The sequence below is a fragment of the Myotis brandtii genome, unplaced genomic scaffold (genome assembly GCF_000412655.1).
Source record: "Myotis brandtii unplaced genomic scaffold, ASM41265v1 scaffold107, whole genome shotgun sequence".
Classification (NCBI taxonomy): domain Eukaryota; kingdom Metazoa; phylum Chordata; class Mammalia; order Chiroptera; family Vespertilionidae; genus Myotis; species Myotis brandtii.
Genome location: NW_005353629.1, coordinates 229,605 through 244,520, shown reverse-complemented (window position 1 = coordinate 244,520; position 14,916 = coordinate 229,605). Strand labels below are relative to the sequence as shown.

General features: G+C 42.2%; 1 protein-coding gene across 1 annotated transcript in view; it reads right to left on the bottom strand.

The window, feature by feature from the left end:
* Positions 1-14,916, bottom strand: part of KLHL14 (kelch-like family member 14) — an 87,971-nt gene that overhangs the window by 60,661 nt on the left and 12,394 nt on the right. Inside the window, exon 3 of the mRNA XM_014541247.1 lies at positions 7,174-7,295. Within this exon, the coding sequence (XP_014396733.1) occupies positions 7,174-7,276 (103 nt within the window). The 5' untranslated portion in view covers positions 7,277-7,295. The remainder of the gene's footprint in view (positions 1-7,173; positions 7,296-14,916) is intronic.

Genomic DNA, 14,916 nt, shown 5'->3' with positions numbered 1-14,916 from the left:
TGGCACTCTCCCTGTGGGAGCGCACTGACCACCCAGGGGCCAGCACCTGCATTGAGCATCTGCCTCCTGGTGGTCAGTGCGCATCACAGCAACTGGTCGTTGCGCCGTTTGGTCAATTTGCATATTAGCCTTTTATTATATAAGGTTGCTATCTGGGATTGTTTATTAATGCTGGTTCCCTCCTAAACTTTGAGCTTAATAGAGGTATGATAATATTTGCTTTGACTTAGCACTAAATTTTCTATAATTAGAACAATGCCTGCTACCTAGAATATATCCATTATATTTTTTGAATGAATGAAATGTGTAAAGTGAGAGGGTTGGACAAGGAGATCATTTAATTTTTCAGTGCTTACATTCAATGATTTGCCAAACTTAGTCTGCAACTTGCCGAGGAATGACACGGAGCAAATTTAAGCAGCCCATGTAACTCATACCTCCTTCACACCAGACTCAGCAGCAAACACCACAGCTTGTGTGTAAAGGAGGCATCACAATTATTTGTACACATGCTATTCTTTGGAGAAAAGGAAATTGCTATATTCAAGGGAGATGAAAATCAGAAATAAAGTCAACTGGTTTTTCTAGGTACCAACTTCTTTAAAATACAGTATTTGGAATGACCAGCACACATATTTAAAAAATCTATGAAGAATCCACTAATGCACTGGTGCATGAATACATAGCAGCAAATAATTCAAGAAATATAGCAATGTGTAGCCATGTATCTCAAATTAGAATTGAGCTCACTGAAGGTAAAATTAGATGCTAACATACTTAAAAAGTCCAAACACAATTCTCTCTCCTTTTTCTTTGTCCAAAGTCATAGAAACAATTACTCCAGGAACTAAAATAAAAAGTTACAAGCTAAGAGAGAGCAACTACAGTGCTATTGTGAACAGTTCTTTAGATCACTGTGTTTTCACTAGCAGAGGGGTGATCTCTACTCTCAAGTCTTAATCCTTGAACCTATCCTAACAATTCCTTTAAAAAGTCCCATAATGTATGGTTCTTGGTGAACTCTCCAGCCCCACCACATACTTCCCCAATGACTATCGATGTGCAATTTCACTTCAGTTTCTAGAAGGCACCAATTCTCTCTTGCCTTTTGGCGTTCCTAGTACCGGTCTCTGTTACTAAAGTACTTTCTCATCCACCTCTTCGCCTCAACAATTCCTAGCCATTTTCTTTAGCTTTACAGAAGGTCACTGCTAGGAAAGGTCCTGCCCTCCCAGATAAGGGGCCCCTTTCTGTATTCCTATAGTATGAACGCCCCCTATCTATCCCTTAGCACATGTATTGCAATTGACTCCTTAGGCTCCTAAGAAGAGAGGTGATCACATGCACGTTCTACCATCCAGCACAGCGGGGTATTCAATAACTGTTTGCTACATGAAGGAATGAGGTCTGTAAATAAGTTGAAATCCTGCCCAGGCATTTTCAGAGTCATTCTGGAAGCACCTCACTGTTTTCTGAGGTTCTCCTGCAACGAGAAATACACTATTTATGGACTCTACCTACCTTCCTAGAAATGAAATGAAATAAAATAATTTGTGGCTTTCGGTTCTTGTTAATTAAGATAATATGAGCAAAGGAAACCCACAGGTATAAAAACCTCTACTGAACTTACTTTTTATTTCCTTCTAAACAAATAATCGTAAGAAACGATTATTAATTTTTGATGAACTTGACTTGTCCCCTAATATATCCTCAAAGAACAGCAAATGAACTGAAATCAAGGAAGAGAAGGGACAAGAAAAGAAGTCCAATTGAAGGTATCAGTGTGCAGGTTTATTATTCCCTGAGTAAGCAGCAATTAAAACATTCTCCTTTGATCAGATATTGGATATGATCAAACCTATACTTAGCTTTTGGAACTGAAGCTCAATTTCTTATGGAAGATTTGTTTTCTCTGTATTTTTCCTTTAAAACTTATGGAAAGTATATTTTTTAAAAAGTGTGAAGTGTGCACCAGCCTCTGATATATATATCAGAGCCTCGGAATCATATATATATGATTTCAGAGAGGAAGGGAGAGATAAAAACATCAATGATGACAGAGAATCATTGATCAGCTGCCTCCTGCACACCCCCTACTGGATATCGAGCCCGGAACCCAGGCATGTGCCCTTGGCAAGAATTGAACCCGGGACCCTTCTGTCTGCAGGCTGATGCACTGAGCCAAACCAGCTGGGGCCAGCCTCTGATCTTTGTGACTCTCCTATAACCAATTAATGACCCCCCAGCTCCAGGACCCTTCCTGGAGGTGATCAAGTTAACGGTCCTCCATGGGCTAGAGGAGACAACCCAGAGAACTTCTGAACAATGGTTTCCTTTATTTTCTTTTTTTTAAAAGTTTTTGTTGATTTCTTTTAGGGAGAGAGGAAGGGAGAGAGATAGAGGGATAGAAACCACGATGTGAGGGAAACATCATTGATTGGCTGCCTCCTGCGCGCCCCCTACTGGGGATCGAGCTCGCAGCTCGGGCATGTGCCCTGACCAGGAATCGAACCCACGACCGCTTAATTCATAAGTTGATGTTCAACCACTGAGTCACACCAGCTGGGCTCCTTTATTTTCTATGACTTAAAAATACTAGTTCCCAAATCCTTGCACATCAATAGAAGACAGAGTTACCAACCAAAGGAAAGGAAGAGGGAAAAAGGCATTTCCCCTGCCTCTATCAGAGGGAACTGACAGTCTTTCTAACAGCTCTCTCAATGTTCATTCCGATGTTATTAGTGGGAAGTCATTGTTGGCACATGGAAGGATAAACCTGTATTTTGAAATCCCCTTTCCTGTCATTGCTCAGAGAAAGCAAGAAGCAAGTAAGGTCTCTGATCTGAAATGTAGGACAAAGGAAGTCAGATCCTGGGAAACACTTAAAAACAAGTAGAAATGACAGCCCCGCAGCGCTCTCCTGGGGAGGAAGGGAAGCTGCCCCCACACTTGGGCTTCCTAGAAACTTTGAGACGTAAGAAACACATGACAGAAAGTACGCAGGGGCCGGGGAGGTTTTGCCTGATATTTGCACCAAGAATTTAGGGCCTGCAACGTGCAGGAGGCACGCTTTTTGCATTGGCCATTTTAGTATTCATGTCTCCTGCACTGCTTTCTAATAAGTTAAGAATGAAACGGGAGACTGCGTGCAGGAGTGAGAACTGCAGGAAAAGCAGTCCCGCAAAATAGAAATGAATGAAAGTGCATCTGCACTTCCCGTCTATTCTCAACAGTCAAGAGAACAACAATGCCGATTTCATTGTTACTACTGAACTACTGAACACTTCACTTACAAAAGGACTTTTCACTCACTTGTACATGTTATTTTTCTTTTTTAAAAAATATTTTTACTGATTTTTTACAGAGAGGAAGGGAGAGGGATAGAGAGTTAGAAACACCGATGAGATAGAAACATTGATCAGCTGCCTCCTGCACCCCCCCCCCCCCCCCCCCGCGTGCAACCAAGGTACATGCCTTTGACCGGAATCGAACCAGGGACCCTTCAGTCCACAGGCTGATGCTCTATCCACTGAGCCAAACCGGTCAGGGCTACATGTTATTTTTCAATGCTTTTTTCTGACAGAGACTGGGGAGCTTTGTCACTATTCTTGAGATTAATTTTATAATGTTTTATTAAATGATGTTTCCAAAGAGGAGGACAAAAATGCAGTCTGTGCCAGCATGTTACCAAAACAGTCTTTTCCGTGAGAGTAACCGTTCCTCTCGCTGTTCGGGTGGATCACACCACTGGTTAGCTGACTGCTGAATTTTGTTTTCTTTATATTATATAGACCTATTTTTTTTTCATTTCTATTCACCTCCACTCCATTCAATTGATTATTATCTGTTTATTATTATCATAGTGTTTCTAAAACATAAGCAACATAATGGGATCAGACTTAAGGGAAATGATGGCTGGCCTTCCTTTTAATCCTATTCTGTCTGTGGACAGCGCAGCTCCCGCAGTGGGGTTGGGCTCGCCTCCTTCTAAGGGAGCATGTCTGTGCGACAGGCTGTGAAATGCTTGCTCAGGCCAAGTGGGCAGAGGACCCTAAGATTCCGAGGCTCTAGCTAACCTCGGGGTTTGGGGCTTTGCTTGTTAGCGTATTTGTTAGTTTATATGGAGCCGGTCATTCAATCACTCAGCCGACCCCAAACCAGGAACTGGCTCCCTCGCCTCCCTGCCAATTAGCGAAGCAGTTGTTCCGGGTCAAAGGTGAGGCAGTGGGAAGCTCTGCCAACCTAGTGCGTCTTTGGATTTGGGGAGAATTGGGCTATTTTCTTATTCCAATGAGAAACATTTCTTCATTTATCACTAGATGGTCCAAATAGTGTGGAAATCTTTCACTCTTTAGTCAACGTAATCAAATCCAATGCCTTAATTAAAAAAAACTCAAATCCACAGCAGAAATCACCCAGATAAACTGTCTATATTTCTCCAACAAACCTGAAAAATATACCCTCGCGTGGGGCCCCACAGTCACAGCCCAGCAGGTAATAAACTCTATCTTTTCAAGTAGAAGTCACTGGGCAATAAAGAGTCTGACTAGAGTAGACATTTATTCCGAAGCTATGGTTGTACCTGAGTCTAGGAAAAAGTTCAAGATCTTTGAATCTGTTCACATGTAAGAACTTCCCTGTACATGAATGTCTATGTCCTTCCATGTCAGATGTGGTGCATGGAGCCACAGATGCTCAGTTACCTTTACTCCTTAGTAGGTTATTACATGCAACACAGGAAAACGATAGAAAACAGGCTCCCTGCCCTGGCGCAGCGAGGCCCGTGTGTGTCTGTGGTCTTCTCCTCTCTCTGTGGAGAGCTCGAGTGGACTGTGCCTCTAAGGCAGAAGGGTCTGTGGGTCCTCATGCTAATATTGCTGGTGCTGTTACAATAATAGCAATATACCTGCAGTGCATTGAGTTCATGCTATGAGCTAGGTCAGTGGTCGGCAAACTGCGGCTCGCAAGCCACATGCGGCTCTTTGGCTCCTTGAGTGTGGCCACGAAGTTTCAATCGCACTGAACGTGCGCACCCGCACGTGGTATTTTGTGGAAGAGCCACACTCAAGGGGCCGCAGTTTGCCGACCACTGAGCTAGGTGATTTACAAACTCACCCTTTATTGAAAAAACACTCAACTTGTGATGATCTAATGAGGCACCCATGACTCAAGATGTGGGTATGACTTACTGAAAGGTCATAGACATGAGTTTGAACCCAGGCATGACTGCATCAAGTTCATACTTTCTTAGTGCATCTCTCTAGTTGAGAGTTATGTCAGGTAATGTAAAACATTTGGGTAGGGTGACTACATGTTCCAGTCCATACCTGCTCTCCCAGTGTAATGAACAGATCCCCATTTCATGCTCCAAGCCGGGGTGGGGAACGGCTGGCCTGCAGGCTATATTTGGTCTGGCCCTACCAAGGTATGAGGGGTGAGCTAATTAAATGTTTGACCAAATCCAGCAGGCTAATGTGTAAGGTGATAGTTCTGTATGGCCCGCGAGTGCTGTTATAAATATCCAGATGGCCCTTGGCAGGAAAAGACTCCCCACCCTGATCTAAAGAATCCCAGTTTGGACAATAAGCTGGAAGATCACCCATCTCAGAACATGGTTCAAAATGGACATAGACTTTTCTGAGGTGTCGTTCATACCATGTTACTGAATCGTTTTGCCTTTAATGAAGGCCTTCAAACAAATAGCACCTTGGACCTGGCCTGGCACGTTTGGGGAAACAGATGTCATTCACTGCAGGGTCCAATCTTCCCCATCCCTCAGCCTGCTTCTCCAGCAGCTCTCTTTCAGACCCTTTGTCCTTCCTCGCTCCTTCTCCTATATTCTTGTCTCCTGGGGTGTAGGCTTTCTCTATTGGTCAAGTGTTACAAGATGAATTTAGTTTTACTTTAGCTTGACTTTGGCCATGCATTTACACATATTTAAGTCACCGTTTTTGTCAAAAAGAGATTCAACACCATTTTAAGGCATCTCTTAGCTTTCTTTCTTTCTTCCCCTTAATCTTGCTGCTGCTATTCTGCCACTTCTTGACTGCAACCATGTGACTGGGTGTCGGGGAGCCTTCCTGTTGCAGACCCCGGACAAGGCCACTGCAGGCTCACGGGGGAAGCCGGCTCCGAAATGCATTATTTCAAGCCCCGCCTCACATGTCTTTGATCCTCCTCTGCTTTGTGGGCAAACTGCTGTCCTGTTTCCACTATTTTAAAGAACTTGCAGTAAAAGGAAACGATTTTTTAAAAAACTGATAGAATATATAGCTGCTTAAAAGATACATGCAGCAAGAAAGCCTACCTCTCACTTTTGTTGGTTTTAAGTGTATGGCTTTGATTTATGGATCAAAACTGCCCCTTCGTTATTTTATCTCCCGACTCTGGGCAGTGCTGACAGTTAGAATGTGGTTTTATTGACCAGTGCAGCCGCTGTGCCCGCAAGGGGCCTGTGCCCACAGCCTGCTGCACTCGGAAGCAATGAGCTTGATTCCATGACTGTGTCAGATGGGGAATCGTAGCCGATATAACAATAAGTTCCAGATCCCAGTGCCCAAGGCAAGAGGTTTGCTGTAAAACACAATCGCCCTTAAGGAGGGAGGGGTAGGATCTTGGGTGGAAGTTTGAAGGCGCAACTTCATGGGCTTTGGGCTGCGACCACAGCTGTCCATCGAAACTGGGGAGCGACAGAGGGGAGTGTTTCTCTAAAGACCCAGTGCCCCAAACTAAAGACTAATGAGCAAAATGCCTAAAAAGCAAAAGGAATGCCAGTGACTGAGACAATGAACTGAACGACCAATTTGATGCGAGAAAATTTCCTTAGTGCTATTCGCTAACCTTTCACTTCCCGATGAACAAAACGTCACCAAAGACTTTCTTTTGGAAGATCGGGGTCACCTCCCGCTCCACCTCAGCGCAGACAGAGACACAAATGCTCGCGGTGATGTCAGGCCAGTTTTAACTTAGGCCCCCTCGACTCGACTACCTCCGTGGCCACCTGCGCAGTGTTCATTTAGTCTTTGACTCCAAACCCCCAGTGCTCTATACACAGACGTCCGAAGGGTAACAAATCAATAACATGTCTAATTTGATTAGCCAGGGTTTCCAGTTCTCCAGACAGCTCTCATGTGAAACCAACAGGCGGGTAAGTAAATAAAGAAGGGCACTCACTTGTGAGAATTTTCCACGTCTTCTTTTCGTCGTCGTAGTACTGAACCAGGTTGCTGGGCAGGCGGTCCGGCCCGGGCGGCAAGCCTCCCACCAATAGCAGCATTTTCTTGTTCGAGCGAATTCTTCACCCAAAACAAAAGAGGAGACGAAGAAGCACATTATTGCAGAGCCTTTTGAGTGGCAACGAAATCATAACCATCAGAAGAATGTTCCTTGCTGGCAGATTTCTATTTCATTTGTTCCTGTTTCTTCTCCCATTCGTGTCTCCACAATTTTTTTTTTTTTTTGAACCAAGCAGAAAAATGATCAGGAGAGAGGCATATCCCCATACTCACGGAATAATAAGCTCCCTTTATGCAATTTGTTAGAAGTTCATTCTAGAACGACCTTTTTCTTATATTATCCCTTTAAATCATCCCTCTTTACAGCTGAGTACACATGAAATGCTCTGGAGTTGTACTAAGGTTAAGCATTAAAGTTGCATGTCAAAAATCGTATTAGTCAAAATCATTATTATAAGCCATTCTCCACTCAAAGAACCTTGAAAAAATTAAGGTTATGCAGAGAGTTTGTGAGCCAACTCTTTAATCACCCGGGGAACTTAAAATACAAGTTTGGTACAATTAGTAGCACAGGGCTCACTGGGGTGGGTGAGCCAGTAGGATGGGGACTTTTTATTTGTGTAACTAAGCTGAGCCTTTACCCCTTCCCAGCGCCCCCTCCCCTCTCTGCCCCGCCTGCCACCCCATCCCCGGGCACTGCTGGCGACACAGCAGCACCAATCGGTGGAAATGAGACTGCGAGGTTGTTTGGAGCCTCCCCAGAGTGGAGCCCTGCCAGTGCTTGCCACTGCTCCAGCGGCAGGAACCTGCTCAGCTGTGCAAAGTCACTCTAATTCCCTCCCTCTGTTTTCCTACCTTCTCCCCCAGGGGGCAACCACCGAAAGGAGTGACTACCCACCCATCAAGAGCTGGCAATTCGCTGCTATTCACCGTGACTGCGATTCCCAGTCTGCCCGGCAGTTCCTGAGAGCAGGCCTGCCACGTCTCAGATGCAGTAAAAGCTGTAAGAGGCACCCTGGCCGGCAGACGCGGCCTGATGGATGGATGCACATCCTGGGGAGCAGGAATGGGCTGAGCACACTTGCGAGTGGAGCAGGGAGGGGAGGCCCAGACCCCTACAAGGGGCCTGCTGGTTTAAGGGGCGCTTTACATATAATTGACCTTTTCATCCACCTGAAAGGCTGAAGGTGGTGGTGAGAGAAATAGAAACCAGGATGGAAGGAAAATAAATACAAAAGGGTTCCTCTTAAATAGGATCCCAACCCGCAGGGTGGCTCTGATTCTATTGTTACGTCTTCAGGTCCTTCAGATTCAAGGACGCTTGGAGAAGCGTGCCCTTGTGGAGAAGCACTGTTTGTTGGTTAAGAACCTAACATTCGGAGAGTTAACTTAAAACAGTTAATGGTGTTTCCATGGGAAGGAAGGGAACAAGAGAATTCCTTTAATGAAACTCCGGTGCCATTGAATGCATCGTGTATGCCTCAGTAGGAAAAATACGTCTGAAGAAACTTCTATTAGGAACTCACGGGTAGGAGGGGCCATGCTTATAGAAGAATGCCTAACATAGGACCAGCTTGCAATATTAATTTTGCCACAAACAAAAAATACCTAAACTTCTTTGAATTTAAAGTACTTTGGATTAGTGCCCTTACAGACCAGTAGTTGGGAGATGGAAAAACAATCCAATAGCAAAGAGCTCCATATTCTGAGGGCTTCAATGATTGGGGTGGTTTGTCAAGAGGGGTTAAGGGAACTCAGTGTAGTAAGTATCTCATTTACTTTGAAGTGATACACACATAACTGATGTATCATATAATCGCCTAAATGCTTGGTTACAGAACTAATATAAGACTTTTTTTTTTACTATAGTTTTAGCTCAAATAAGCAGTGACTCTGTGAGAGAAGTCAAGATGATAAGAAATATTTTTTTTAGGTTGCTGTCAGTTACCACGTGTAGACAGACCTGTTCAACTGCAAGTCACGATTCTGTGGCCATCGTGACATCACACATGTATGTGCTGCCAGACACAGGTGAGGGGAGATGGACCAATATCTGCCAGTTAGACACAGAGGAAAGAACTCAATGAAGTGGTGGTGCCACCAGAGCAATATAATCTAATCCTTATCTTAATATTTAAATTAATATGCTGCTTTTAAAATGTGGTTCATGAGTGACAAAGGGAGATAACTACATGGCTCAAGTGTGTGTGTAAGGCCGTTTTATTCATTGATCAGGCCAACTTCCCTGGACCAATCCCACTGGTGATTTCCAACACCGACTTAAATGGACCATCTCTGCAGATGAAGACAGAATCTAGAGTCTTTGTCTTCTCTGCCCAAGTCATTACTATCTGTCCTCCAAGAACTGGACTGAGACTACCAATATGAAAGCCACCAAACAGTTGGCAAATGTAACCCCTATCCCACCAATCATGACATGATTCAAAGGGTTAGCTAGCATAGCAGCAAGGAAAGCTCAACACAAACCAGGATAAATCTCTAAACCATCCAGACCTCCCCAAGGAGCGTGAGGGGAATTACAGGAAGTAAGTAAGGAAGTCCCACCTGCTCTCTGTTGTGTTGTGTGTGAAGGACCAGGACTGTGAGCGCATTATGTGTGGACTTCTTCATGAGGGAAGACACACTCTACATCTTTGGCGTTGTTTTTATATCAGCACTCATTCAATTTCTTATGGCATTTTACTAGGAGGATTTTGTTTCTAAAACTTGTCACACAATTTTCCAATCCCCTCTTGATGCTGTTTAACTCTAAAGTTTAAAACTCTACCTTGTGAAGATGATCACATAGAAACCAAAAATAGGATAACATGTGAGAAGTAGCATAGTACAGAAGAAGGAAGACATAAAATAACAAACCACATTGGAGTGTGTTTCTCAGGATTTGCTCCGTAGACTCTCAAAATGGCCCTATGTGGTAGGTACAATAACTCCATTTTGCAGAGAGGTGAGTAAGTTCCCATAGTCAAACCAAGAGGCAGAAACAATGGCCAGACACTGTACCGGGCCAATGTCTTTTTGAAATTCAAATTTATGCCCGGCCAGTGTGGTTCAGTGGTTGAGCGTTGACCCATGAACTAAGAGGTCACTAGTTCGATTCCCAGTTAGGGCACATGCCCCCCTTGCAGGCTTGATCCCCAGTGGGGGGCGTGCGGGAGGCGGACAATCAATGTTTCTCTCTCATCAATGTTTCTATCTCCCTATCCCTCTCCCTTCCTCTCTAAAAATCAATAAAAACATTTTTAAAAAATTCAAATTCATTCTTTAAAATTTATTTTACTATAGCTTCTAATTTAGACCCAGATGACCCAGCTTCCAGTGCTAATTTTGCTATTCATCAGAGTGACTTCGTATAAATTGCTTGGCTTCTTGGAAACTATGTTTTCTTAGCTTTAAGTAGATGAATAAACTCTAGCCTTCCTGCTCAAAGGATTGAATGAGGATTGTATAAAACAGTGAACTGAAAAGTCCTGTGTAAACTCTAAAGTAAATTATTATTAACCAGTCTTTAGATATTGACAATATAATGTGGGCTTTATTTCAACATGCCAAATCTTATTAAGTAGTTAAAAAAGAAAAGTAATATTTTTCACTGAGATTCTTATTGAGTTTATGTGTACAAATACAAGCTAATTAAGAGGACTTCATTACCCAGTTGTTATCTTATAATTATGTTCTTAGAAAATTATTACTTTAATTATATTGGCTATCTTTTGAGCCTTGTTATAAGAAAGTATGCATTTGGACATTACATAAAACTATGAACCTTCCTGGATCCAAATAAAGGAACCTAATAAGAGCATTTCTTAAGAACAAAACAAATGAGAAAAACCATCACATATTTTACATTGATGTAAGTGCAATGTCAACTATTCAATTACTCCTAGAAAGTAATACATGTGAATAATTCCTGTAGAAAAGCTTCCATTCTTTTTACAATTGCAATTATAATAGTGACAATGACAATAATGACAGGTAATAATGATGTGTATTGGATATTGAAAACTCTAATTATCATGCTATTTGTTTGATGTATGTGAAATTCAATTTGAAAGCACCATGAGAAAAAGGTACCTTGTGAACTAGAAAAGTAAAATTAGGAGAGTCTAAATTAACTTGCTAAAGTGGGTTTCAATTATTCTTTCCTAAATAATTCCAGCAGAGCCGTGCAGGTTTATTTTTAGATTCGGCAAAATCTACGAACATAGCGCTACTGCCATAGGGTCCCTTCATATGGCAACACGGCATGCTTTTTAGAAGTTCTTTACATAGGGGGAGAAATTTAGCCAAAATTACTACGTTCTCTTCAAATGTACTAATATTTTTAAAATAATTCTTTTTGCTCATCATCTTAGGACCACTTTGACTAAAGTAATGTATTTAAAAGGTAATTAGATAAAACTAAATAGCTGAGTATGTCATGATGAATAATAATATTTGGATGCCTTTGATTTGAGTTCCTAGATTCGTGCATAGACAAATATAAGGTTAAAAAGGAGATGGAACCTGAGGCTTCCTTTGTTCCAGCTCAGTAATTGCCCAACATTTACCATGTGTCACATCTGCGCGTGTGTGCGTGCATATGTATGTGTGTGTACCCGTGCGCACACGCACTTTGCTTCCCTGGATGAGTGATTGAAGGATGACCTAAAACCTCCTGGTGTAAACAAATTTTTCATCATACTGGTTTTCTAAATGCAGCAAAGTCTCATTTATTTTTATTTCAGTGATTTGGAACCTTAATAATTGGGAAACAGGCCAGATGAAGTTTTTCTTTCCATGATACGTAAGTAAGTTTTCACTGACTACCAGTGGTTCTCAACCTTCCTAATGCCACGACCCTTTAATACAGTTCCTCATGGTGTGGTGACCCCCAACCATAAAATTATTTTCGTTGCTACTTCATAACTGTAATTTTGCTACTGTTATGAATCGTCATGTAAATATCTGATATGCAGGATGTACTTAGGCGACCCCTGTGAAAGGGTCGTTCGACCCCCAAAGGGGTCGCTCGACCCACAGGTTGAGAACCGCTGGACTAGACTGAAAGGAAAGTGTTAAGCTGTTTAAGAAATCAGGTGGTCTGCTGGCACTTTAGAGCTACTAATATACATTTGGACTAAATTCATTGTCCAAATTATACATAGTTCTCACTTATTTATTAAAGAAAATATCCTGCCATGTTCTAAGCATCCTGGAATCAGAGACTTAGAAGAGAACTTAGAAGTACCTACTTCAGTGACCCCCAAGTGTGGTCACCAGGGTCCCCGAGGGAATGACAACATTTAGATTCTTAGTGTAAATTCTCAGGGCCCCATTCCCAGAGATTATGATCCAAGGGGATGGGGCCTTAAAAATCAACAGTTGCACAGCCTCCCGGTTGATTCTAACACACAGCCAGACTTGGTCTGGTTTTCTATTTAATGCAGAAATCCTTTCAAAGGTTTTTGGGTTTTTTCATAATTATTCTTATTCGGTAAAGATTTATAATGAGATACACCTTCGTTTTTTAAATCTCCTCCACTGAAGAAAGTTGTAGGACGGTTGTGTTAGATATTTTTTTTTCTCCTTATGCTGAGCTGAAAATGTACCTGAGTCTTCTAGAGAAAAAGAGCAGGTTCCCACCTCTGTGTCACGGGAGCTCTTCAAACACTGGGAGAAGCTACCATATGTCTTCTCTTTCCCAAGTAGCAAATCCCCACTTTTTTTCTGAAAACTTTCCGCTTTCCTTACCATACCGTTCACCTCCTCTGAGTTTCTCTACACGATCATTGTCCCTCTAAAAATGCGAAGGTCAGAATTGCACACAATATAACAAATGTGACATGCGATATGACGTATCTGATTTTTAAAGGCTTTTTAAAAATCACAATCGTCATTTATCAGTCACAGCACAGAGCTGGGTTCTGTTAGCTTCCAGCTCACTACAAATACCGATTTTTTTTCAAACCAAGTGTTTTCAAGCCAGGTTTTCCTATCCTATCTTTCTCCTAAAAATTTTAGATGTCAAATGCATAACTATTTTTAATGTTTTATGTTCTCTACTGATTTAGACACTTCATTTTCATTCATTTTTCTTTAGCAATTATTAATTAAGTTCCTACTATATTCCAGGTACTGTTATAAGTACACCAGAGGTATTGGTGGGGACAAGAGAAATAAATTCCTTGTTCCTGGTGGCACTTCCATCCTGGTGGGGAAATCTATTGAAAACATCACGATTCTTGAAGCAGGACAACCTGGTTGTCCTCACACCTAATGGAGACGCCTGGCTTCAGCTTTTCTGAACGGAGTGACCTTGACATAGCCTCTTTGACCTCATTTGTAAAATAGGAATAACAACAGACCTAAGGCGTAGGTTTTATTAACTTTCAGGACTAAAGGAAATGTCTATGTAAAGCATGTATAACAGTGCTAACTAAAGCTATCCTCCTCCTTGTCCTTAGCACCCTCATCAACATTATTCATTTGAGTAATTGCAGGTTTGACAATCAAGTGGCCTATGTCCCCACCCAAGTTTTATGATTTAACAATAACAGAACTGTATTTCTATTGTTCAGATAGTTTAATTATCCAAACCCTTTCTCTCTGAAATGATCTTCAATCACCAAGATTTTTACTCTATAATTCCCCATACCTGCTCTTCAGGAGCGTATGGTCTTTTTTGGAAACATAAATATCTGATGAAAAAATGAAGCAGTTTTCAAGTGGCAAAGAAAACTGGGGTGGATAATCATCATCCCATCCTTCCAAGGCCAAGTTCATGTTAAGAGTCAGCCAGACCTGGATCTAAATTCTCTTTCTACCACTTCAGACTTTTATATCTTTGGGCTGGCATTCAACCTCATTAAGCCTCGGTTGCCTCATCCGTAAAGTGGGAATGTTTTGACGGTTAAATGAAGTCCTCTAAGTGTAATTGGAAAAATAAATGGGCTACTTGGAAACGAAACCACCTTCTTCAACAAGTAAAAGCCACAACGTGCTGCTGGTTCCTCTCTGCATAATGAAGGGAGATAAAAAGCAACACTCCCAAGGTAACCCAGCAGGGAGAAGACGTGAAGAAGTGATGATTCTTTCCCACGCCTTTCCAATTCCAGTGGACTTGACTCAACCTGTGAAGGCTCAGTGTTTCATACAAGCAGTGAGCGGATGGGCAATTTCACATCCGGTGGGACAGCAGTGAGGTACAGAAGGGATGTGGGAGGCAGGAACCGCCAGGAAGATGCAAACCCCAGGGGTGCCCAGAAACAGGAATGGGTTTGGGATTCCTATAGGCCATGCGGTTGTAGAGTTTTGTAATAAATTTATCAGAGCTTTACCAGATCTGGGAAACCACCAGCTGACATCTAGGTTGCGCATGAAAAACATTTACGTAGTTAACCATAGCAATCGATTGACACATGATAACTATAAACCTTACAAATCACTCATTTGAAGACCAATCTTTGCCATTTTGGCATTTTTTCTTTTGCTTGGCAGCCTTGCAGGTCCCATAGGTTACACCGTTTATGAAGAGCCAGAACTCAGGGCAAGACCAAAGGAGGTTTACTCAAAACACAGAGTTTAGTCTTGTATTATGATTTATTAACTATTGCAGTATTTCTCATAGGAACAACTGTAAACCTATTTTTGCCCCACCCTGTATTCACTGCATAAACACGCT